At 43.8% G+C, this 26,734-nt stretch overlaps 1 protein-coding gene across 1 annotated transcript in view; it reads left to right on the top strand.

Annotated features, from left to right (window-relative positions):
• The first annotated feature begins 17,543 nt into the window (after positions 1 to 17,543).
• Positions 17,544 to 26,734, top strand: part of SEZ6 (seizure related 6 homolog) — a 533,546-nt gene continuing 524,355 nt past the window's right edge. Inside the window, exons 1-2 of the mRNA XM_044285764.1 lie at positions 17,544 to 17,589; positions 17,863 to 17,892. Coding sequence (XP_044141699.1) covers positions 17,544 to 17,589; positions 17,863 to 17,892 — 76 coding nt within the window. The remainder of the gene's footprint in view (positions 17,590 to 17,862; positions 17,893 to 26,734) is intronic.

Genomic DNA, 26,734 nt, shown 5'->3' with positions numbered 1-26,734 from the left:
TCAGGTCCCAGTAGCCGCCAGAATTTACAGCGATATATGGTGGGGCCCAATGCCGTTCTAAGGATGGTAAGGCCTGAGCAGGTACAGGCATTAGTCAATTGGGTGGCCGACAGTGGATCCAGCACGTTCACATTATCTCCCACCCAGTCTTCTGCAGAAAGCGCACAGATGGCGCCTGAAAACCAACCCCATCAGTCTGTCACATCACCCCCATGCATACCAGGGAAACTGTCTCAGCCTCAAGTTATGCAGCAGTCTCTTATGCTGTTTGAAGACTCCGCTGGCAGGGTTTCCCAAGGGCATCCACCTAGCCCTTCCCCAGCGGTGAAAGACATAGAATGCACTGACGCACAACCACTTATGTTTCCTGATGATGAGGACATGGGAATACCACCTCAGCATGTCTCTGATGATGACGAAACACAGGTGCCAACTGCTGCGTCTTTCTGCAGTGTGCAGACTGAACAGGAGGTCAGGGATCAAGACTGGGTGGAAGACGATGCAGGGGACGATGAGGTCCTAGACCCCACATGGAATGAAGGTCGTGCCACTGACTTTCACAGTTCGGAGGAAGAGGCAGTGGTGAGACCGAGCCAACAGCGTAGCAAAAGAGGGAGCAGTGGGCAAAAGCAGAACACCCGCCGCCAAGAGACTCCGCCTGCTACTGACCGCCGCCATCTGGGACCGAGCACCCCAAAGGCAGCTTCAAGGAGTTCCCTGGCATGGCACTTCTTCAAACAATGTGCTGACGACAAGACCCGAGTGGTTTGCACGCTGTGCCATCAGAGCCTGAAGCGAGGCATTAACGTTCTGAACCTGAGCACAACCTGCATGACCAGGCACCTGCATGCAAAGCATGAACTGCAGTGGAGTAAACACCTTAAAACCAAGGAAGTCACTCAGGCTCCCCCTGCTACCTCTTCTGCTGCTGCCGCCTCGGCCTATTCTGCTGCTGCCGCCTCGGCCTCTTCCTCCGCCTCTGGAGGAACGTTGGCACCTGCCGCCCAGCAAACAGGGGATGTACCACCAACACCACCACCACCACCTCCGTCACCAAGCGTCTCAACCATGTCACACGCCAGCGTTCAGCTCTCCATCTCACAAACATTTGATAGAAAGCGTAAATTCCCACCTAGCCACCCTCGATCCCTGGCCCTGAATGCCAGCATTTCTAAACTACTGGCCTATGAAATGCTGTCATTTAGGCTGGTGGACACAGACAGCTTCAAACAGCTCATGTCGCTTGCTGTCCCACAGTATGTTGTTCCCAGCCGGCACTACTTCTCCAAGAGAGCCGTGCCTTCCCTGCACAACCAAGTATCCGATAAAATCAAGTGTGCACTGCGCAACGCCATCTGTAGCAAGGTCCACCTAACCACAGATACGTGGACCAGTAAGCACGGCCAGGGACGCTATATCTCCCTAACTGCACACTGGGTAAATGTAGTGGCAGCTGGGCCCCAGGCGGAGAGCTGTTTGGCGCACGTCCTTCCGCCGCCAAGGATCGCAGGGCAACATTCTTTGCCTCCTGTTGCCACCTCCTCCTTCTCGGCTTCCTCCTCCTCTTCTTCCACCTGCTCATCCAGTCAGCCACACACCTTCACCACCAACTTCAGCACAGCCCGGGGTAAACGTCAGCAGGCCATTCTGAAACTCATATGTTTGGGGGACAGGCCCCACACCGCACAGGAGTTGTGGCGGGGTATAGAACAACAGACCGACGAGTGGTTGCTGCCGGTGAGCCTCAAGCCCGGCCTGGTGGTGTGTGATAATGGGCGAAATCTCGTTGCAGCTCTGGGACTAGCCAATTTGACGCACATCCCTTGCTTGGCGCATGTGCTGAATTTGGTGGTGCAGAAGTTCATTCACAACTACCCCGACATGTCAGAGCTGCTGCATAAAGTGCGGGCCGTCTGTTCGCGCTTCCGGCGTTCACATCCTGCTGCTGCTCGCCTGTCTGCGCTACAGCGTAACTTCGGCCTTCCCGCTCACCGCCTCATATGCGACGTGCCCACCAGGTGGAACTCCACCTTGCACATGCTGGACAGACTGTGCGAGCAGCAGCAGGCCATAGTGGAGTTTCAGCTGCAGCACGCACGGGTCAGTCGCACTACAGAACAGCACCACTTCACCACCAATGACTGGGCCTCCATGCGAGACCTGTGTGCCCTGTTGCGCTGTTTCGAGTACTCCACCAACATGGCCAGTGGCGATGACACCGTTATCAGCGTTACAATACCACTTCTATGTCTCCTTGAGAAAACACTTAGGGCGATGATGGAAGAGGAGGTGGCCCAGGAGGAGGAGGAGGAGGAGGAAGAGGGGTCATTTTTAGCACTTTCAGGCCAGTCTCTTCGAAGTGACTCAGAGGGAGGTTTTTGGCAACAGCAGAGGCCAGGTACAAATGTGGCCAGCCAGGGCCCACTACTGGAGGACGAGGAGGACGAGGATGAGGAGGAGGTGGAGGAGGATGAGGATGAAGCATGGTCACAGCGGGGTGGCACCCAACGCAGCTCGGGTCCATCACTGGTGCGTGGCTGGGGGGAAAGGCAGGACGATGACGATACGCCTCCCACAGAGGACAGCTTGTCCTTACCCCTGGGCAGCCTGGCACACATGAGCGACTACATGCTGCAGTGCCTGCGCAACGACAGCAGAGTTGCCCACATTTTAACCTGTGCGGACTACTGGGTTGCCACCCTGCTGGATCCACGCTACAAAGACAATGTGCCCACCTTACTTCCTGCACTGGAGCGTGATAGGAAGATGCGCGAGTACAAGCGCACGTTGGTAGACGCGCTACTGAGAGCATTCCCAAATGTCACAGGGGAACAAGTGGAAGCCCAAGGCCAAGGCAGAGGAGGAGCAAGAGGTCGCCAAGGCAGCTGTGTCACGGCCAGCTCCTCTGAGGGCAGGGTTAGCATGGCAGAGATGTGGAAAACTTTTGTCAACACGCCACAGCTAACTGCACCACCACCTGATACGCAACGTGTTAGCAGGAGGCAACATTTCACTAACATGGTGGAACAGTACGTGTGCACACCCCTCCACGTACTGACTGATGGTTCGGCCCCATTCAACTTCTGGGTCTCTAAATTGTCCACGTGGCCAGAGCTAGCCTTTTATGCCTTGGAGGTGCTGGCCTGCCCGGCAGCCAGCGTTTTGTCTGAACGTGTATTCAGCACGGCAGGGGGCGTCATTACAGACAAACGCAGCCGCCTGTCTACAGCCAATGTGGACAAGCTGACGTTCATAAAAATGAACCAGGCATGGATCCCACAGGACCTGTCCGTCCCTTGTCCAGATTAGACATTAACTACCTCCCCATAACCATATATTATTGGACTCCAGGGCACTTCCTCATTCAATCCTATTTTTATTTTCATTTTACCATTATATTGCGAGGCTACCCAAAGTTGAATGAACCTCTCCTCTGCCTGTGTGCTAGGCCTAAATATATGCCAATGGACTGTTGCAGTGGTGGGTGACGTGAAGCCTCATTCTCTGCTATGACATGCAGACTAATTCTCTGCTGACATGAAGACAGATTCTCTGTTACGGGACCTCCCTCCTCTGCCTGGGTGCTGGGCCTAAATATATGCCAATGGACTGTTGCAGTGGTGGGCTGACGTGAAGCCTGATTCTCTGCTATGACATGCAGACTAATTCTCTGCTGACATGAAGACAGATTCTCTGTTACGGGACCTCTCTCCTCTGCCTGTGTGTGTGCTGGGCCTAAATATATGCCAATGGACTGTTGCAGTGGTGGCTGACGTGAAGCCTCATTCTCTGCTATGACATGCAGACTATTCTCTGCTGACATGAAGCCAGATTGTCTGTTACGGGACCTCTCTCCTCTGCCTGTGTGTGTGCTGGGCCTAAATATATGCCAATGGACTGTTGCAGTGGTGGCTGACGTGAAGCCTCATTCTCTGCTATGACATGCAGACTAATTCTCTGCTGACATGAAGACAGATTCTCTGTTACGGGACCTCTCTCCTCTGCCTGTGTGTGTGCTGGGCCTAAATATATGCCAATGGACTGTTGCAGTGGTGGCTGACGTGAAGCCTCATTCTCTGCTATGACATGCAGACTAATTCTCTGCTGACATGAAGCCAGATTGTCTGTTACGGGACCTCTCTCCTCTGCCTGTGTGTGCTGGGCCTAAATATATGCCAATGGACTGTTGCAGTGGTGGCTGACGTGAAGCCTCATTCTCTGCTATGACATGCAGACTAATTCTCTGCTGACATGAAGACAGATTCTCTGTTACGGGACCTCCCTCCTCTGCCTGGGTGCTGGGCCTAAATATATGCCAATGGACTGTTGCAGTGGTGGCTGACGTGAAGCCTCATTCTCTGCTATGACATGCAGACTAATTCTCTGCTGACATGAAGACAGATTCTCTGTTACGGGACCTCCCTCCTCTGCCTGGGTGCTGGGCCTAAATATATGCCAATGGACTGTTGCAGTGGTGGGTGACGTGAAGCCTCATTCTCTGCTATGACATGCAGACTAATTCTCTGCTGACATGAAGACAGATTCTCTGTTACGGGACCTCCCTCCTCTGCCTGGGTGCTGGGCCTAAATATATGCCAATGGACTGTTGCAGTGGTGGCTGACGTGAAGCCTGATTCTCTGCTATGACATGCAGACTAATTCTCTGCTGACATGAAGACAGATTCTCTGTTACGGGACCTCTCTCCTCTGCCTGTGTGTGCTGGGCCTAAATATATGCCAATGGACTGTTGCAGTGGTGGCTGACGTGAAGCCTCATTCTCTGCTATGACATGCAGACTAATTCTCTGCTGACATGAAGCCAGATTGTCTGTTACGGGACCTCTCTCCTCTGCCTGTGTGTGCTGGGCCTAAATATATGCCAATGGACTGTTGCAGTGGTGGCTGACGTGAAGCCTCATTCTCTGCTATGACATGCAGACTAATTCTCTGCTGACATGAAGACAGATTCTCTGTTACGGGACCTCTCTCCTCTGCCTGTGTGTGTGCTGGGCCTAAATATATGCCAATGGACTGTTGCAGTGGTGGCTGACGTGAAGCCTCATTCTCTGCTATGACATGCAGACTAATTCTCTGCTGACATGAAGCCAGATTGTCTGTTACGGGACCTCTCTCCTCTGCCTGTGTGTGTGCTGGGCCTAAATATATGCCAATGGACTGTTGCAGTGGTGGCTGACGTGAAGCCTCATTCTCTGCTATGACATGCAGACTAATTCTCTGCTGACATGAAGACAGATTCTCTGTTACGGGACCTCCCTCCTCTGCCTGGGTGCTGGGCCTAAATATATGCCAATGGACTGTTGCAGTGGTGGGCTGACGTGAAGCCTGATTCTCTGCTATGACATGCAGACTAATTCTCTGCTGACATGAAGACAGATTCTCTGTTACGGGACCTCTCTCCTCTGCCTGTGTGTGTGCTGGGCCTAAATATATGCCAATGGACTGTTGCAGTGGTGGCTGACGTGAAGCCTCATTCTCTGCTATGACATGCAGACTAATTCTCTGCTGACATGAAGCCAGATTGTCTGTTACGGGACCTCTCTCCTCTGCCTGTGTGTGTGCTGGGCCTAAATATATGCCAATGGACTGTTGCAGTGGTGGCTGACGTGAAGCCTCATTCTCTGCTATGACATGCAGACTAATTCTCTGCTGACATGAAGACAGATTCTCTGTTACGGGACCTCTCTCCTCTGCCTGTGTGTGTGCTGGGCCTAAATATATGCCAATGGACTGTTGCAGTGGTGGCTGACGTGAAGCCTCATTCTCTGCTATGACATGCAGACTAATTCTCTGCTGACATGAAGCCAGATTGTCTGTTACGGGACCTCTCTCCTCTGCCTGTGTGTGTGCTGGGCTAAATATATGCCAATGGACTGTTGCAGTGGTGGCTGACGTGAAGCCTCATTCTCTGCTATGACATGCAGACTAATTCTCTGCTGACATGAAGACAGATTCTCTGTTACGGGACCTCTCTCCTCTGCCTGTGTGTGTGCTGGGCCTAAATATATGCCAATGGACTGTTGCAGTGGTGGCTGACGTGAAGCCTCATTCTCTGCTATGACATGCAGACTAATTCTCTGCTGACATGAAGCCAGATTGTCTGTTACGGGACCTCTCTCCTCTGCCTGTGTGTGTGCTGGGCCTAAATATATGCCAATGGACTGTTGCAGTGGTGGCTGACGTGAAGCCTCATTCTCTGCTATGACATGCAGACTAATTCTCTGCTGACATGAAGACAGATTCTCTGTTACGGGACCTCCCTCCTCTGCCTGGGTGCTGGGCCTAAATATATGCCAATGGACTGTTGCAGTGGTGGCTGACGTGAAGCCTCATTCTCTGCTATGACATGCAGACTAATTCTCTGCTGACATGAAGACAGATTCTCTGTTACGGGACCTCCCTCCTCTGCCTGGGTGCTGGGCCTAAATATATGCCAATGGACTGTTGCAGTGGTGGGTGACGTGAAGCCTCATTCTCTGCTATGACATGCAGACTGATTCTCTGCTGACATGAAGCCAGATTGTCTGTTACGGGACCTCCCTCCTCTGCCTGGGTGCTGGGCCTAAATATATGCCAATGGACTGTTGCAGTGGTGGCTGACGTGAAGCCTCATTCTCTGCTATGACATGCAGACTGATTCTCTGCTGACATGAAGCCAGATTGTCTGTTACGGGACCTCTCTCCTCTGCCTGTGTGCTAGGCCTAAATATATGCCAATGGACTGTTGCAGTGGTGGCTGACGTGAAGCCTCATTCTCTGCTATGACATGCAGACTGATTCTCTGCTGACATGAAGCCAGATCGTCTGTTACGGGACCTCTCTGCTCTGCCTGTGTGCTAGGCCTAAATATATGCCAATGGACTGTTGCAGTGGTGGGTGACGTGAAGCCTCATTCTCTGCTATGACATGCAGACTGATTCTCTGCTGTCATGAAGCCAGATTGTCTGTTACGGGACCTCTCTGCTCTGCCTGTGTGCTAGGCCTAAATATATGCCAATGGACTGTTGCAGTGGTGGGTGACGTGAAGCCTCATTCTCTGCTATGACATGCAGACTGATTCTCTGCTGACATGAAGCCAGATTGTCTGTTACGGGACCTCTCTCCTCTGCCTGTGTGCTAGGCCTAAATATATGCCAATGGACTGTTGCAGTGGTGGCTGACGTGAAGCCTCATTCTCTGCTATGACATGCAGACTAATTCTCTGCTGACATGAAGCCAGATTGTCTGTTACGGGACCTCTCTCCTCTGCCTGGGTGCTGGGCCTAAATTTATGACAATGGACTGTTGCAGTGGTGGCTGACGTGAAGCCTGATTCTCTGCTATGACATGCAGACTGATTCTCTGCTGACATGAAGCCAGATCCTCTGTTACGGGACCTCTCTCCTCTGCCTGTGTGTGTGCTGGGCCTAAATATATGCCAATGGACTGTTGCAGTGGTGGCTGACGTGAAGCCTCATTCTCTGCTATGACATGCAGACTGATTCTCTGCTGACATGAAGCCAGATTCTCTGTTACGGGACCTCTCTCCTCTGCCTGTGTGTGTGCTGGGCCTAAATATATGCCAATGGACTGTTGCAGTGGTGGCTGACGTGAAGCCTCATTCTCTGCTATGACATGCAGACTAATTCTCTGCTGACATGAAGACAGATTCTCTGTTACGGGACCTCCCTCCTCTGCCTGGGTGCTGGGCCTAAATATATGCCAATGGACTGTTGCAGTGGTGGCTGACGTGAAGCCTCATTCTCTGCTATGACATGCAGACTAATTCTCTGCTGACATGAAGACAGATTCTCTGTTACGGGACCTCTCTTCTCTGCCTGGGTGCCGGGGCCTAAATATCTGAGAATGGACTGTTCCAGTGGTGGGTGACGGGAAGCCAGATTCTCTGCTATGGAACCTCTCTCCAATTGATTTTGGTTAATTTTTATTTATTTAATTTTTATTTTAATTCATTTCCCTATCCACATTTGTTTGCAGGGGATTTACCTACATGTTGCTGCCTTTTGCAGCCCTCTAGCTCTTTCCTGGGCTGTTTTACAGCCTTTTTAGTGCCGAAAAGTTCGGGTCCCCATTGACTTCAATGGGGTTCGGGTTCGGGACGAAGTTCGGATCGGGTTCGGATCCCGAACCCGAACATTTCCGGGATGTTCGGCCGAACTTCTCGAACCCGAACATCCAGGTGTTCGCTCAACTCTAGCCATCATCATACTGTAGTCTTACAAAGTGTCTATCATTTGCTTCATTGTACCATGGTCAAAGCAGGAACAGAAACTTCTAAATTACAATGGGGAATTATTAATAACGTTAGTGGGGACAAGATTTCCTAGGTTTACCCTTTGTAGACACACAGGAACCAAACATAATCTTGTTAGCTTTCAATTATCCAATTTTTGTTAAACAGACATTGATACTAAATTAAACATAACTGTCAATGAAAAGTGCCCACAATTTCCATGTGCTATGGCACAGCCACAAGGCCACCTTCTACCTTTATTACATTGCTGGCAACTTTGTAGTCACAGATCCAATTATAAACCCTTAAACTTGATTCTGCTTGCTACACTTCAGCAAGGTTACTGCAGTTAGAAGCAATTCCTTCTATCCAATTTCTCTCAAAGTCTGACTCTTCTTGCTGTCCTTCCTTCCTTTCTTTAGGGTACAAAGGCACAATGTCAAAAGTGAGATACTGAAATTAACTCCCCTGTATCTTAACAATTCCAGATAGAACATTTTGTCTTAGATTTGAGAATACTTCAACATGTTTTGTGATTTATAGAAAAAAAGTATTTGTATTATATATATAATATAATAGCATGTATTTTTTGATACAATCCATCACCAAATGGCAATATCAGCAAGTCCAAAGCATGCAATGAGAAATATCAGTTTTTGGGTGGACTCAGAATACTTGTTTTTTGATAGATGACTGATAGATTAAAATGTTCTTGTCACATTGACCGGTCGGCGAGTATTTTTCAGTGTAGGAGTTGATCACTAGCACTATGAGAGATCCAGAGAGAATTATTATTAGTGTTGTATTTTGCACCATATTCTGCCTCTGCCATTTTTGTTTTGTGCCCTTTTTTGAATCGTGAGTTTTTGTCTGTTAACTGTGTTTATAAATTATTAATTAGGTGCAAAAGGTGTATATGTTTTTTAATGCACTCAATATTGTGAAGATCTGTACTTTTTTGCCTAATGCAGTCTGTAGGCAAGATACAACATACTGCATCATGTGATTGTATAAGTGGTGGCCATGCGACACATTGTGCCACAGGGATGCCTATTTGCGAAGCAATGCACCACACCAATTTTATACCCCCTACGAACTAGTATACTAATAGACAACCAGATGCAACTCAACATGGCTTAGACTAGAACAAGACAAGGCATAAATTATGTTTAGACAAAAAAGTGTCAGAAAAAATTACCAAAAAAAAGACATGTCTGGTATGGTGCACTCTGTAACATTTTTAGGCACTGTACATTAATGTTTGTCATGCTAGAAACACGAGCCACAACAAAATGACACAATGGTTTATGGATTCTGGGGCAAGTACTGTTGTGTATATGCCCCACTGCCTTTTGTAGCATTTACTTACATGCAGCTGATTGTTTGAATGTAATTTATCTGCTTATTGATAATTGAGTTTTTGTTGATACTTCCTGCTGATAGAGGGAAAGAGAGAGCTGACCTACTGATGTCCCTAGTCTAGAGTTACGGATGTGCACTTGGCAACTATCAATATTACTATTAGTTAAACAACATATCTTGCAAAATTTTCATTTATTGAGGTCTGTAGAAAGATGATGTGATTAATCTGGGTTCCTCACGTCCATAGATATGGTATATGAAGGGTGAAACAAAGAGGAAGTAGCCTTGACTACAGAGACCATTTAGAATTTAAGGGCTGAATTTAATTCATTGTTACCGGCAAAAGAAACGATAACTACATCTAAAACGTCCACAAGCTGTCTTCAGACAAATTCAGAATATGATCCTACACAGATGACACACAGATGAAACAAGCCTAATGGAAGCTATCTCAAATCTATAGCATGCCAGCTGGTGTAAAACTGCAACTGCCGACATACTTTGGCAGTCATACAAGCATGTTGGAAGTTTTTGGTTTTTTCCAACAGCTGATCAGCCAAATTTTGGAGATCACTGCCTTCCCTAGTAAGATAAATAACAGAAAATAAATCTTACTCAACTGGCACAAAGTTGTGTCCATCAGTGGAGCATCAGGATTATTCCAAATGCAACAAGCCCTTCAGGAGCCAGAGCAGCAGATGGGAGTGATAATGGCTCTCACTATTGGATGCGTCACAGTGGTTTCCCTCTGGGTATTTCTCCCTGGGGCCAATTCAATGAATGAAGGGGGCACCCTTTCTTCCCTCAAGGCATTCCCTGTAGTTGGGGCTCTTGCCTGATGATAGTTTTGAATGCCCTTGATGGTGGTTGTATGGGTGCCTGGCAAGAGGTGTAGTAGTGAAGTGGCCAGCGTATGGTGAGGTAGGAGTCAGGAAACCAGGTTAGAAGTAGAAGAATAAACTTACTTTACTAGAGTGCAAAATAGGATTTGTAGTACATCCAACAATAATCTGTACATAGTGCAAATCCTTGTCCCAGAGGGCAAGGTATAAGGCTGGCAAAGTGGCAAGTAATGGCACTCTTGGTATGCTAGCTTGCTAAAATATTTCTCACTAGAATATCTTGCTGGCAACTTTAGTCTGGCAATTATGGCTATAGTGTCCACTGCGGGATACAGGTTTTGGTGATGGGTGTCTTAACTGTAATACCTCACAAGCTGCAAAGTCTGGTTATCTATAGTCACAGGTTACCTTGCATAGTCCTATGCCTGGCCATGTAGATTCTAATTTCTTTCTTTCTTTCATTCACAGAAACAGTAATTTTCACAAGTATTAGTTAGTCTCTGGATCTTGAGGCCTAAGGAGAAGGATCAAATGGACTTGTTTCTTCCCTCCTCACACACTCACTCTAGTCTCCCTTCAGGAAGTAGGACCAGTCAGAGTGATTAACCTTTTCTCTGACAACCATACCAGGCTATACTGGGTGTACATTATATTAAATGACATTACATCACACCTTAAAAGGTCAGCAATGTTTCAACAAACGGAATAAATCAATAATAAAGGTGAATATAAGAAACTTCATTATACAGGAATATATCTTATCAGAGAAAAAGCCTGACAACATGTGTCTGTTTCATCTCTTCTGTCTCCGCGCAGCTCACTACCCCTCCCTTCTCCATAGAATTCTATGGGTCATTCTATATCTCCAGTGAGCTTTCAAGACAGGCTTAGCAGAGAATGATGTTAACAAGGGGTAGGGGAAGAAAGAAGCTTTTTATTTTAGATATTTTACAGAGTTTCTACTATTGATTTATGCAGAGTATGTTCAAATCACAGTGACCATTTAAATATGCAGATTGCAACCATTCTTCGCTCATTCCCTTGGAAAACAAAAATACAATGTCCCCAGAAGACCACAGTTACTGTAGCAAACATCTCCAACACGCACCACAACAATGCAGCAGCATCTAGTAATTGACTCTACCATATCTTCTCTCTGCACATGTTGTTGATGTTCCATAAACTCCAGAGAAGTAATTTACCAAGTCGGAATCTGTTCTGTTCATTAAGTAATACGGGTTTGTATGAATGAACAGAAACGTTAACATTATTATATTTCATCATTAGTTCTTTTACTTCTGACTTGGTTTTGCAGCCATTGTTTGAATAAATATGGAATTCAGATGCAGACCGCAAAACCTAAACTCTAAGTTTTTCTGAGATTGCTGGGGGTCCTGATAGTTGGGTTCCCATTGATCAGAAAGTGGTGGCCCATCCTAGGGGGAAACCCCTTTTAAAGAAATGATCTAGGAGGATTAGAAAAACATGGCTGCTTTCTTCCAAAAATGGTACCAAAACAGTCTTGAGGTTGTGTGTGGAATTGCCACATTCAGTTCAAGGGAGAAGAGTAGAGATGTGAGATGCTGTATTTGGAAGAAAATAGCCATCTTTGCATCTAAGGCTAGTATTCAAAGATCTGGAAGGATGTTCCAGTAAGATGCCGAGAATCAGGTGGAAAAATACAACCGTGCAGTATGTCCGGCCGATTCTCAGCATATTTGTCGGGTTGTTGTTGGATCTCCACCAGTCCACAATATAGTTAATGGAGCCGGCAGGAATTAAGGCAGTGTTAGGCAGTGCTGGATCCAGAGAGCTCTGGTAGGCTGTTCCCTGCTAGAAAAGCCTGCTGAATCTTTGAACACTTATGTAAAGCTAGTCTACAGTAAAAGTATATACTGTATTCTATGAAAAGATATTGAACTTATACTGCCCTCTACTTAAAAAAAAGTATTTTAAACGGGTAGCACATGCGGTAGATGGAATATTAACACTGAAAGCTTTTGCCATATTTTTTCAGAACAGCCATTCAGTTTGAGCAATGAAAGGGTATCTTGGATTTAACAATTGATGACTTTCCCTAGGTTAGGTCTTCAGTGTCAGAACGGTGAGGGTCTGAAACTCCAGCCCGCACCCCTGTCGATCAGCTGTTTGAAGTAGTTCTGGCACCACAGCTCCATCCAGTGTGTATTGGGTGGAGCCATTACTGCACTGCTGCTCCCATTGACTTCAGTGGGATTATCAATGCAGTAACCAGCTCCGTCCACTACACAATAGACTGTGCAGTTCCGGGGCCTATTTCTGGTGTCGGAAATCCTGAAGAACCCTTTTAATAAAGGACAATTCCACCTAAATATAAAAAAAAATAGACATATATTAATTTAAAAAATATATATATAAAAATTTGACACATGCCCTTAATTCCTAGTTTGACCTTATAGGGACGTCGGCAATTTTTTTCTTTCTTGGAGTTCCTGTTTTTGCAAAATGTGACAATAAGATCCACTAACAATTGAATAAGCCAATTCATCAGCCTAAACTGTCAGGTAAGTGCTTGTAAACTGCTGAGAAGCTACTGAACAAGAGACAACCATTATGGTGATGGATTCTGTTGTCACTTTTTTAAAGATGGGAACGGAGACAGAAAATAAGAAAACATAACTAAAAGCTTTAGCTATCACGTTAGCTGTAATTGGGCCAAATTTTAAAACCGAAAAATTTCAATAAAACCTAAATGAAGAAAAAAAAAAAAGGTTGTCCCATCAGGGCACCCCCTGTCCATATGTCCCATTCGAATACTTGGACATCATACAGGAGGAATTCCTTGCTTGGTACACCCCTCTGTTGGGTTGGCCACTATATTACAGTAGTTACATAATTACATAGGTTGAAGAAGACACAGGTCCATCCAACTCACCCTTTCTCAATGAATTCTGCCCTTGTGCTGGGAACAGCTCATAACAGCACTTTGTGATACACTGTTATGTGCTGGGATGGTTTACATCGATCACCCCTTGTTTACTGCATACATTCTTAATAAGACCTCCACACTCCAGTCCCAAAATGGCTGCTGAATGGAGAGGTCATTTGACTAGTCCTGTCTGCAAGTGGCCTCTGTCGACTAGCCCCGTGCGGCACTGTGCATGTGCTAGTTTCTAATACTATATGCAGTCAAAGGAGGCCGTTGAATTACTGGTTCATGCTTTACCCACACTGGTAGCTGGTGTTGTCTATGATTTGTCTTGAACATCGGCAATTTTAAAGGGCATCTGTCAGCAGATTTGTACCTACGACACTGGCTGACCTTTTACATGTGCACTTGGCAGCTGAAGACATCTGTGTTGGTCCTATATTCATACCGTATGCGCCCACATTGCTGAAAAAAATGAGCAAATGAGCCTCTAGGAACAACAGGAGCATTGCTGTTACTCCTAGAGGCTCCACTTTCTCTGCAACTGCCAGGTCCAGGTGTGATGATGTTTTCACTGCCTGGCTCTGTCAATTAAAGTGGAGAGGGCTCAGCAGTTGCAGAGAGAGCAGAGCCTCTAGGTGTAACAGCAACGCCACCGCTGCTCCTAGAGGCTCATTGGCATATAGTAAAATTTTATTTTTCACAGCAATATGAATTCCCCCCTCTTGTTCTTGCCTTTGTCATCCTCTGTATGTGATTTTGTCGTGATATGTTGATGTATCGGGTTGACTTTTGCACCTCTTTATTTCTGATGTATTACAACAACTCCTACTTTGTGCAGTAGCGCTGGCCTTTGTGCTGTTCATTCTGGTGCATTGACTTTCTTAAATTTGTCGGGACAGCAGAGGCTGGGATTTTTGCTATACACCTACAGGAAGGCACGGATATAAGTTGGACTTTTGAGAAATTCTGATTGACTCTGTTTTATTGGCTTATTTGTAACTGTGTGTGCATCAGCTTTTTCTCCGACATTCTTCCACAAAACCAGAAATTCAATAAGTAATAAGTGAATATACAACAGAAAGGCATTTTCCAGTACACTTATCTTCAGCTATTAAATTGTCACTCTACTCAATTTTGAAATGTTATATATCATTATCATAATCACTCAGGTCTCTGTTCAATAAATCTTCCCATCGAGGAAAATACTGTTTAAGAGCCATTTATTTTAATAGGATTTCTATGTTGCAAAATGGGGAAGACCACTTCATAGCACAATAATTAGCAGCCTGAGAGACGGAAGACATATAAAAGACGTTTTCATCCATTGTATATAGCCACCTTGCTAAACCTGAATATTATTATTATACTGCTGTAATGTTCCCAGGTAGACTTCATTACGTATGTGACTCACCGTAGCATCCAAATCTAATATTTTAATATTAAGAGGGTATTCTCTCTGCACAATAATAATGACCTATCGTCAGGATAGGACAGCGATGGCTAACCTCCGACACTCCAGCTGTGGTAAAACTATGACTCTCAGCATGCTCCATTCAATTCTATGGAGTTCTGAGAACAGCCAAGCAAGTGTACATCTTGGGAGTCGTAGTTTTATCACAGCTGGAGTGCCGGAGGTTAGCCATCACAGGGATTGGTCATCAATATCAGGTCGGTGGAATTCAACCCTCAGCTGTTTGAAGTGGACACAGCCCTTATGTAAGCACTGCAATTTCTTGAATGTTTACATGCAACCGGCTACATTGTAGTGGCGGCACAGGGTAATTGCAGCTCTGTCCCATTCACTTGACTAGAAGAGTAAAACTGTAATTATACTACAATCTAGATGGCGTGCAGCCAAACACTGAGCATGACGCAACGCTCACACAAACCCCTTCAAACTGCTAATCAGTGGGGGTGTCAGTTGTCGGACCCTCACTGATCTGAATTGGATGACTTATCCTCAGGATATTATGAATATTGGACAACCCCTTTAATGATATGTCTGGTCACAAGCCCCTTCCATCTGTAGCCATCTTATGGGCTTGACCTCTTTGTGAAAAGAGGACTTGCTTGTTGAATAAGGGAGCATGGCGCAATCAATACTGAAAAACGGCACAGAAGGGTATATTAGTAAGTTGCACTTATTCACCTACAACACAAATGTAATGTAATTAGTCATACACTGGCTAACGCATTTACATCATCAACCATCAATTTCAGTGAGCTACAGTAGATGCAATTCCACATTTCTCCAGCAAAATAGTGTCGGCAGCACATTAACCTGCTAAGATGCATTAGAAATGAACTCCTTTGAGTGGACCATAAGAGGAAGTCACTTTTTCCACTGCATGGTACCGGCTCTATCCTAGTCTACTCTACTCTCATCTACTCGCTCTTGGTACCAGGTACTTCGTTTTCCACTGTAGATATGGCACTGTAGCTGGTCATCATAGAGATGCTGAATGATACTGCAGTGACATCATCGTCAACGCGACACACACAGGAACAATAGAGGATATTGAAGGACTGTTATTTTATTTATTCTTATTATGCAGCTGTCTGTCATCTCCTCAGTAGACCACAGCATGGTTTTGAGGGTTGCCATATATTAAAAAGAGAGTGTTAAAAGCCCATCTCCCTATTGCTGTGCATGCTCCCACAATACCCTCACACTGCACTTCTAGCTTGGACAGCTGGTCCTCCATAATGTCCTGTAACTGCCAGCATGTAACTGCCACTAATTGTCCCCCCGACATGTTTCACCAATTCACCATATTAGGGCAGTGAACGCCGGTTATATGCCTTTCATTTCATGTAAACCACTTTAGGCAGCTATCCTGTAATGCCATGTTTCGTCTACATCATCTCTCGTTTCCATATTGGTGCTGTCCCATAGTGATGAGCGGCAGGGGCAATAATCAAATTTGCGATATTTCATTAATATTTTGTAGAATATTCGTCGTATATTCGCGAATTAGAAAATTCGCTATTAGTTTCTTGATTGCGAAACTTGACAATGTAATATTCGCGTAAATCTTGCGCAATACAGGCGTAGGTCATTTTTGCTACATTTTCCAAGCTGCTAGAAGTTTCCTGAGACTGGAGAAAATGGTTGGCACAGGAGAACATTACAACAGCTTTATATGCAGATAGAGTGCTCCAGTATATTCACGATTGCACTAATCGGCAATTAATGATGCGCATATTTTGGCGCAATACATGAAACGTCACACTTTAGAAAGGTCTGACTACATATTACTGATTGGTGCACTAAGTATTGTTGTGACATCACAGCACTATGTCTGTATGGACAGCAGAACCTATCAGCTACACTATATCAGGATATAACCTACACTGACTATCTACCACTAACTATCTGTATTATATAAAGGCTAACTAACTATCTAATGTAATGAGTAGAAAGCACAGAGCACAGCAATAACACTGCTGTCTCTCTCAGAACTGCATAAAACTACAGAAAATGGCTGCTGGGAGGTTCTTATATAGTAAAGGGGAAGGCAGCTTTCCTATTGGTTGCTAGGGATGTTGCTAAGCTCAGACAAAGACATTGCAGCCTTCTCATTGGCCCACAAGCAAGAAGCAATTGGATTCAGATGAAAAAAAATCTAGAATATTTGCTATTACGAATATATAGCGCTATATTCTAAATCTTCGTGAATTCTCGAAGTGGCGATATTTGCAATTAATATTCGCTATTCAAATATTCGCGCCCAACACTACTGCCCCACTCCGCCATCACAGCACCACCCTCCCGCTTGACTTAGCGCCTCTCCTGCTTGTAGTACGCTCTCTCTGTTTCTCATCAGAGAAATTTGTTTCGCTTCTGCGCATGTCTTGGGACTAGGTCATCCATTATATATGTACACTATGCCCTTATTCCTTCTTACTAGGAACTGATTCTTCCATTATCTTCTGATTCCTTTTTTCTTGCCATCTATACCTCTTATATATTTCCCTGATATGATACTACTGGCTCTTTGCCTTTTCATTATTATGAATGTTCCTTTCACAAGATTACTGTATATAACCTTTCTGTACTTCTACCAATATATATCTATTTGGGCAATTCCGGTGTACTTATGTAGTATTAGAGGTACATGATTGGTGTTCTCATTAGGTTTCTGAATATGAACTTTTCATACCTATAAATGTTATAATGTGTCCATTCACATTATCTACTAAATTCCTCCTGTGCTCATACTGTAGGTAGTAGTACTTATCCATGATTTTGTTGTTGTTCTTGTTAGGGTAAATGATCTTCCAATAGCCTTATGCGACATTAGATGTCCCCCTTGTATCTGTTTGTTCATTGAAGTATATCATTATTATTTTGTTCACCACTAGATGGAGCTCCTCAGCTTTTTAGTCTTTTCCCTAAAACATTGCTCCATCTTTGATTCTCTCAAGTTGAAATATTTTTTAGCTTATCTTATTCCTATAGCTTGATCTTATTTTCATTTTTGCTTTTTCTTCAGGGGGAGAGTCCATACGCCTTCATTCATCAGGTAAGTGTGATGCTTCTTCTTTTTGTATCTTTCCTCGTTTTGCTTCTAATCCTATGAATAGATACTACACTTTTTGGATATTACTCTGTGGGTTTCTGCAGTAATTGATGCCTTTGTTGTAACAGTAGTTAATTATGACAATATATACTTCTCTGTTGTGTGACATACCATTTAATATTTGCTCTCCTATGTTTTTATTTTCCTTATTGCTTAGTCTATCATTTTTTCTTCTAGTCTAGTTTATAATTTTTTGGCTATTTAAAGTATAACAATGGAGTGAAGGTGAATCGTTTGTTTATGAATTTTGCACAAAAAAAGGTATTCTTGGACCTGTTAGAAATGTACCTGTTGTAAACTGTAGTGAAGGTAATTTTATTTCCAAAGACTGCATTTATCCACTCCCTTCCGATCCTCAGTTGTGTCATGTGACCAACACTCTGACCCTCCAAATAGCACAGCAACTTATGTGTGGACAGGAAGACAGTTTTTCTATATATTCCTATAGGAGCCTCAATGTCAGTCTCATAGGAATGAATAGAGAAGTAACTGACTTCTTCTCCTGTGTTGGTCACATGACACAGCTGAGAATGAGAAGGGAGGCTATAACTCATAAATTCAATCCCTGGTAAAAAGATTGCCTTTATTACAATTTATATTATGTACCTTTCTAACAGAAAAGAGAATAAACATCTTTGTGGGAGTGCTTCTTCAAGCTTTGCAGGCGGTATATCCACTTTGTCTTTTGTAAGTTATTTTTTTTTGTCTTAATTTACTTGGAGTGGACCTGGTTTTACATGACTGATGCCAGAAAAAGAGAGGCTACTGAGGTTGCCCGGTTTGACATAACATGCTTTGAAATAAGTGTGCTATAAAATGAACAAAAAACAGTGCAGAGTGCCACATAGGGTAGTATTGTAATGTAAAAATGGTAGAGGATCGGCAGAAGAGGAACTTGGGAATTTGCAGATCTGCAGGTAAAAAGATGAAAGGGAAGGCAACAGGTCAGTGTTCTATTTCTACACCAGTTAATGTTTTTTTTGTTTGTTTGTTTTTTAACCAGAGTTGCTTTAACTTTAAATTGGTCAACCCTTTTAAAAATGCTTTGTTAATCCATTACTGTCCCATCTTGCACAGATATCTCATGTAGTGACAAATCTCTGGCCAATCAATGGTTAGCACGGTTCTTACATGATCTTCATAGTATTGGCTTGGCTTGCTTGGAACCTCATTGGATGTGATACCCAAAAAGTACCAGGTAGTATCCTGAACTTTGGCCTAGTGGAAAACCAAAAAGGCAAAGTAGAGTCGAGTACATACCTGTACAGTGAAAAATAGATTTAAAAGTGCAAACACAAACACCTCCCCAAACAGACAGAATAACATTAGTCATAAATTGAGGGGTAGAGGATGGTGGTAAAAGCTGGTCATACAAATAAAAAGCTGATGACTGCTGTCTCCTTTGACCTATAACTTTGCACACTTGGCATTGTGGGAAATGGCTGCCGTACGTATCTGAACAAAAGCATGGGGCATATTGAAATGCAACATAGAATAAAGAGGTTTTCTCAACCCAAAGGGTATTTATCATCTAAGGAATGTCCTTGAGGCTCCTACTGCACTGCTTATGCCATTTACAATTTATAAATATAATTTCTTACACTTGTTAGGGCGGGTTCGCATTCGCGTTATGGAATTCCATTATAAGGTTCCGTTATAACTTGGTTGAAATGTTAAGGAATTTTAGGACAGAGTGCAAAACGGCAAAGAGGCATTTTGTTTTGCTCCATCCTAATACATGTCTATGGGGACAAATAACTGTTCCGTTTAGTTCTAGAAAAAATAGTTCTCTATAGCAGAACCAAACTGAACTGTTATGTGTCCCCATAGACATGTATTAGGAAGGAGCAAAATGGAATGCCTCTTAAAGGCTTCCGTTTTGCTTTCCGTCCTAAAATTCCATTATATTCCGTTATAACTCTGTTATAACGTAACCCTATAATATAATTCCATAATACAAATGCGAACCCGCCCTTAACTGTTCAGTCATAAATGAGTCCTTATCAGACTGGAACGGATTACATGGAGTCCAGGAGAAATGGGACTACTTAAAAGGTGCATTATTGAAGGCAACAGAAAATTGCATTAGACTTGTCAGTAAAAGCAAAAAAAGGAAGAGACCACTGTGGTACTCAGCAGAAGTGGCCCAAATCATTAAAAATAAAAAGCTAGCATTTTGTAATTATAAAAAACCCAGAGCAATGAAGATAAGGAAATCTACAAGATTAGGCAGAAAGAGGCCAAGCAAGTTATAAGAACTTCTAAAGCTCAGGCAGAAGAAAAACTAGCTCAGTCTATGAAAAAAGGGGATAAGACATTCTTCAGATATATAAATGAAAAAAGGAAATTAAAACAAGGAATAACTAAATTAAAAATAAAGGACGGAAGGTATGTAGAAGAGAATAAAGGGCTAGCCGACTGCCTTAATGAATACTTCTGTTCAGTTTTTACAAAAGAAAAAGAAGGAGAAGGACCTCCACTAGAAAGGATGACTATTAAATCGTTTGATGCATGTGTCTTTACAGAGGAAGATGTTCTAAGTTTGCTGTCTAAAGTGAAGACAAATAAGTCACAGGGGCCTGATGAGATACACCCAAAATTATTAAAAGAGCTTAGTGGTGAGCTGGCAAAACCGTTAACAGATTTATTTAACCAATCATTAGTAACAGGAGTCGTCCCGGAAGATTGGAAATTGGCAAATGTCGTGCCCATTCACAAGAAAGGTAGTAAGGAGGAATTGAGCAACTATAGACCAGTGAGTCTGACATCAATAGTAGGCAAATTAATGGAAACCCTATTAAAGGATAGGATTGTGGAACATCTAAAATCCCATGGATTGCAAGATGAAAAACAGCTTGGGTTTACTTCAGGGAGATCATGTCAAACAAATCTTATAGATTTTTTTGACTGGGTGACTAAAATAATAGACGGTGGAGGTGCAGTAGACATCGCATATCTAGATTTTAGTAAGGCTTTTGACACTGTCCCACATAGAAGACTTATCAATAAACTGCAGTCATTGAGCATGGACTCCCATATTGTTGAGTGGATTAGGCAGTGGCTGAGTGACAGACAACAGAGGGTTGTAGTCAATGGAGAACATTCAAAACAAGGTCATGTTACCAGTGGGATTCCACAGGGATCTGTACTGGGACCAATTTTGTTTAATATCTTCATAAGTGATATTGCAAAAGGCCTCGATGGTAAGGTTTGTCTTTTTGCTGATGACACAAAGATATGTAACAGGGTTGATGTTCCTGGAGGGAAACGCCAAATGGAAAAGGATTTAGGAAAACTAGAAGAATGGTCAGAACTCTGGCAACTGAAATTTAATGTGGATAAGTGCAAGATAATGCACCTGGGGCGTAAAAACCCAAGGGCAGAATATAGAATATTTGACACAGTCCTGACCTCAGTATCTGAGGAAAGGGATTTAGGAGTAATTATTTCAGAAGACTTAAAGGTGGGAAGACAATGTAATAGAGCAGCACGAAATGCCAGCAGAATGCTTGGATGTATAGGGAGAGGTATAAGCAGTAGAAAGAGTGAAGTGCTTATGCCGCTGTACAGAACACTGGTGAGACCTCACTTGGAGTATTGTGCGCAGTACTGGAGGCCATATCTCCAGAAGGATATAGATACTCTAGAGAGAGTTCAGAGAAGAGCTACTAAACTGGTCCATGGATTGCAGGATAAAACTTACCAGGAAAGGTTAAAAGACCTTAATATGTATAGCTTGGAAGAAAGAAGAGACCGAGGGGATATGATAGAAACTTTTAAATACATAAAGGGAATCAACTCGGTAAAGGAGGAGAGCATATTTAAAAGAAGAAAAACTACCACAAGAGGACACAGTTTTAAATTAGAGGGGCAAAGGTTTAAAAGTAATATAAGGAAGTATTACTTTACTGAGAGAGTAGTGGATGCATGGAATAGCCTTCCTGCAGAAGTGGTAGCGGCAAATACAGTGAAGGAGTTTAAGCATGCATGGGATAGGCATAAGGCTATCCTTCATATAAGATAGGGCCAGGGACTATTCATAGTATTCAGTATATTGGGCAGACTAGATGGGCCAAATGGTTCTTATCTGCCGACACATTCTATGTTTCTATGTTTCTATCTCCTATATCACATGTGTTCCAGGGTCACAGGCTCTTTGGCTTCATTTAAGAAACTTTACATTTTGTAAAATAAGTAATAATATTCCCATAAAAGTTGCCTTGGACACCTTATTATTTTTTTGCGGTTTACACGAAAATGGATGAAAATCTGGATGACAAATGCAGACACATTTACTAACATTGTAGTTCCTTCCAGATCTTGACTAAACCATAGCTTCCAGTGATTTCTTGGTATGGCATATTGTGAAACATAACCTAAATGTGGATTGGTTATTATCTGCAATACATTTGTTTTATACATCACTGGTGATTATGACACTTGATCATATAGAATCATGTCACTGTGCTAATGAGGAACATTATTTAATTATACCTTCTGCATGATGTTCACATGCACAGTAATCCTCTCATTATCTTATTAACATATTACATTTGCATGAATTAAAAAGAAGGCTAGTTAAAGAAACAGCACTAATGTAAAGTGGCAACACCTCCTTGTGAGGGCACGTCCACACGAACAAATTTTGCACCATAGATTTTGCCACAAGTCCACAAGCAAAATCCATATGTATTACATGCAATTTTTTTTACAGATGTTGCTTTGGATTTGCCATTGCAAAGGGTACACCCCCCCCCCCGCCCCCCCGCCCCTCCCCTTGTCAAAACCTGCTGAAAGAATTGATGCGCTACAAATTTAAAATCCATATTTTATGTAAATTCCAAATTATTTTGCAGTGAAAATCTGCAACATATCTGCCATGTGGGAACATATCCTTATGGAGGAAAAAGCTCACGCAGCTACTATATGGCCAGTTCCAGATCCTTCAGTCCACCACATAACTTGTCAAATTCCAGAGTGGAGAGTGGTCATGTGTGGCCCTGTAGCCAGTAACTCACCCCAGTGGTGATGTTTCCTTCAAGCAGTCAAGTCTTCGGGTCTCGTGACCCTTGCGATTAGACGTTACTTGCAGCGGCACATGTGACCCCCATCCACTCTAGAAGATAACAAGCAGGGAAGCGTAGTGTTGTGAACAGAAGGAACTAAACCTGAGCAGTAGGGAGCAGGTTAGTATGCTTAGATTTTGCAGGTCCGGTGAGGAGAAGAGACTATGCAAAACTGTTTCAAATGTGGACAACCCCTTTGAAGATAGTGTGGCCATAAATGGGGGTTTGGGAGAACATTTTGCATGTTCTTGGAGCTGGGCTTGAATGTCCCTATCTCTCCTTGGGGGGTGAGTGCCTTAATCGGCGTGAGGAGACTTATAGGCCATACATGCTCCTCTGGAATTCTGGTAAAAAAAGGAATGCAAATCAACTATTAACAATACTCTGATGCCAACCAATGTAAGGCAGCTAGCCTATAAGTCCATGTTTGACCCTTTAAATAGGCCTTGAGACATGACTTGGATATTAAATAAGCCAGCACCTTCTCTGCAGACAGCTGTTTCGGGGTGAGAGAACTGGCTTAACCCATTTCCATCTCTTTCTTACCAGAATTCCAGAGGAGCATGTATGGCCTATAAGTCTCCTCATGTCGATTAAGGCGCTCTCTCCCCAAAGAGAGATAGTACCCCCAAATCCTGACTTAGGCCTCTCACCCAGTTAAGCCAGTACTTCTGCTCTGCACTGATGGGGGCCAATCAACCAGAAACAGCTGTCTGCAGATGAGGTGCTGGCTTATTTAATATCTGAGTCATATCTCAAGGCCTATTTAAAGGATAGCTGCCTTACATCTGGTGGTACCAGAGGCACAGCTTGTTAAGAGCCATTTGCATCCCTTTCCTCCTAAAATGTCCCTAAAATGCTGGTAGGGATAAGACAGCTATGTTTCCTGCTTTTTTACATTAGGTAAGAAGAGTGTAGAGTTGGTAATAAGTACCAGGCCATCCTGTCCCAGAATGGTGGAATAAGATGGCATGAAACACATCAAAAGGGGGTCCCACAATGTTTTGTTGCTATGTGGCCCCCTCCTTATATGGACAGTTTGGTCTTCATACATGCAAACTTCTCCTATTCCAAAGCTAGCGTTCATATTTTATGATTTCACACAGGTTAGGCTACTTTCACACTAGCGTTCATAGGTCCGTTCGTGAGCTCCGTTTGAAGGAGCTCACGAGCGGACCCGAACGCCTCCGTCCAGCCCTGATGCAGTCTGAATGGAGCGGATCCGCTCAGACTGCATCAGTCTGGCGGCGTTCAGCCTCCGCTCCGCTCGCCTCCGCACGGACAGGCGGACAGCTGAACGCTGCTTGCAGCGTTCAGCTGTCCGCCTGGCCGTGCGGAGGCGTGCGGATCCGTTCAGACTTACAATGTAAGTCAATGGGAACGGATCTGCTTGAAGATGTCACCATATGGCTCAATCTTCAAGCGGATCCGTCCCCCATTGACTTTACATTTAAAGTCTGAACGGATCCGCTCAGGCTACTTGCGCACTTGCGCACTTGCGAAATTTTTCTAAGTTATTAATGCAGACGGATCCGTACTGAACGGAGCCTCCGTCTGCATTAATATGATCGGATCCGTTCAGGACGGATCCGATCAAGCACAAGTGTGAAAGTAGCCATACATAGTTCTTTATTTTTGTAGCTTTACTATGTTAGTTACATTTTGTTAGTTACTCACTTGTGGGGCAATCAGTCTGGTTTTTATTTTATTTATTTTTTATGCTCTCTATCATCTGTGAATTAATTACCAGAAACTTTGTAGCAGCATGAAACCCTTCCGGCCAGTACAAGTTAATTGAAGCTGGAAAACTCGGTTTCATTTTCTTCCAGATCTCTGCTGACCGGAGGTGTCACTTTATTGAAAAATAGATGGCTGCTATTGTCTACCTGATGTTTCAAATACAGTAACGCCATGAAGAAGTCCCTGGAGTGGGGAAGACAGCTTACTTTAGAACAGATTCTTACATCTTTTTTCAGCCGGAGCTTATATAATGGTGTTGCTTCGAAATGAAATGATATTCCTTCCAAAAATAATACCAAAAATGTTGGTGGAATGAATTGACTATAGAAAATAACCCATGTAATATAATATGTGGTTGCTGCAGTTGCTAATATATTTTGTATTCAAATTTTATCCTTGAGGTCTGGTCCAGGAGGAATGTGCCGCAAAGAGGTTTTTTTTTTGTTTTTGTTGAAGCTGCTCGTCCATTGTGATAACTCTTTGAATGGATACATCTATATCGTTCATAGCTGATATGCCATATGTCGTCCATTCATATAGCTATCCGGACAAACTGCATGCATAGATAAATGTAAGCAAACTGAGAAGAGCTTTTCATTTCCCTAATTTTGAAGATTAGGACTTCTTCACATATTTCAGTGTTTGATCAGTGATTTCCATCAGTGATTGTGAGGCAAGACCAAACGCCTCCACAGAGATATGTTATGATGAAAAGATTTGCTAATGTTCTCTGTTTTTGCCCTCCCCCTGGTTTTGGTACACAACCACTGATGGAAATTACAGATTAAACACTGACCAAAAACTGACTGTATGGCCTCTTGCACACAAACATTTTTTTTTAAGTTTATGTTCTGTTTTTTGCGTTCTGTATATGGTCCATATACGGAACCATTCATTTCAATGGGCCCGCAAAAAAACAACGGAAAGTGCTCCGTATGCCTTCCATTTCTGTATTTCCATTTTTCCGTTCCATTCAAAGATAGAACATGTCCTATTATTGTCCGAACAAGGATAATACTGTTCTATCAGGGGCCAGCTGTTCCGTTCTGCAAAAAAATAGAATGCACACAGACATCATCCGTATTTTTTGCGAATCAGTTTTTTGCAGACTGCAAAATACTAAAAAAGCCATACAGTTGTGTGCAAGAGGCCTATGAAAGCAGCCTTATGCCTCTTTCTGTCACGCCAATGTGTGGGAGGGAGACACCACACCGGACGAAGAAGAGAGAGGGAACAAGGAACAAGGCCTGAAAGCAAGGGAAGAAAGAAGGACACCTCCTAGTCAAATCCCTAGTCATAGTCCTGACTGGCTATCAGTATGAACAGACCCCAAAACGTAGGTGAGTTCATAGGCAGGAGTACCTAAAGTCCTAACTCACCCTATAAGAACCTGGCGACTGAGACTTCCTGTTCCTCCAGAAAGGAAGGATAAGCAGGAGTCTCCCTCAGGCCTACAACAAAGGGCAGGGAAAAAACAACACACAGATAAACCAAAACAAAATGCAAAAGGGAAAGGAAACGCTTAACTTTCCAGTAGCTATGGCAGCAACAGGAACTCAGCCTAGAACCAAACTCCAGCAGACCACAGATACCGCTGAAGCTGTAAACCGCACAGCATTGTGGGAGAAGCAACTGGAGGTTAGAGGTGTGGCCTGTATCAGAAACAACACAGACGTCTATTGATCCACAAGGAAACCTGTCAGATCAAAGCACCTGTTGCCAGTCTCACAGATCTTCTGTCACCCACTGTTGCGGGGGACATCTGTATGTCTCGGTACGTCCGTTACACTTTCACACATCAGTGATTTTGAGCCAAAACCAGGTGCAGCTCTAAACGCAGAACAGATGCAGATCTTTCCCTTAGGTCTCTTGCACACAGCCATTGTGCGGCCATTCTGTTCATTGGGGACTGCAATTTCAGGGTAATATTGAGTTTTACTCAGCTGTTAACCCTTGATTATTACAGAAAAAAAAAGGAT

The sequence above is a fragment of the Bufo gargarizans genome, chromosome 3 (assembly GCF_014858855.1).
Source record: "Bufo gargarizans isolate SCDJY-AF-19 chromosome 3, ASM1485885v1, whole genome shotgun sequence".
In the NCBI taxonomy this organism is placed as follows: Eukaryota; Metazoa; Chordata; class Amphibia; order Anura; family Bufonidae; genus Bufo; species Bufo gargarizans.
The sequence above is the reverse complement of the archived record's forward strand: the minus strand, read 5'-3'. Positions and strand labels throughout refer to the sequence as shown.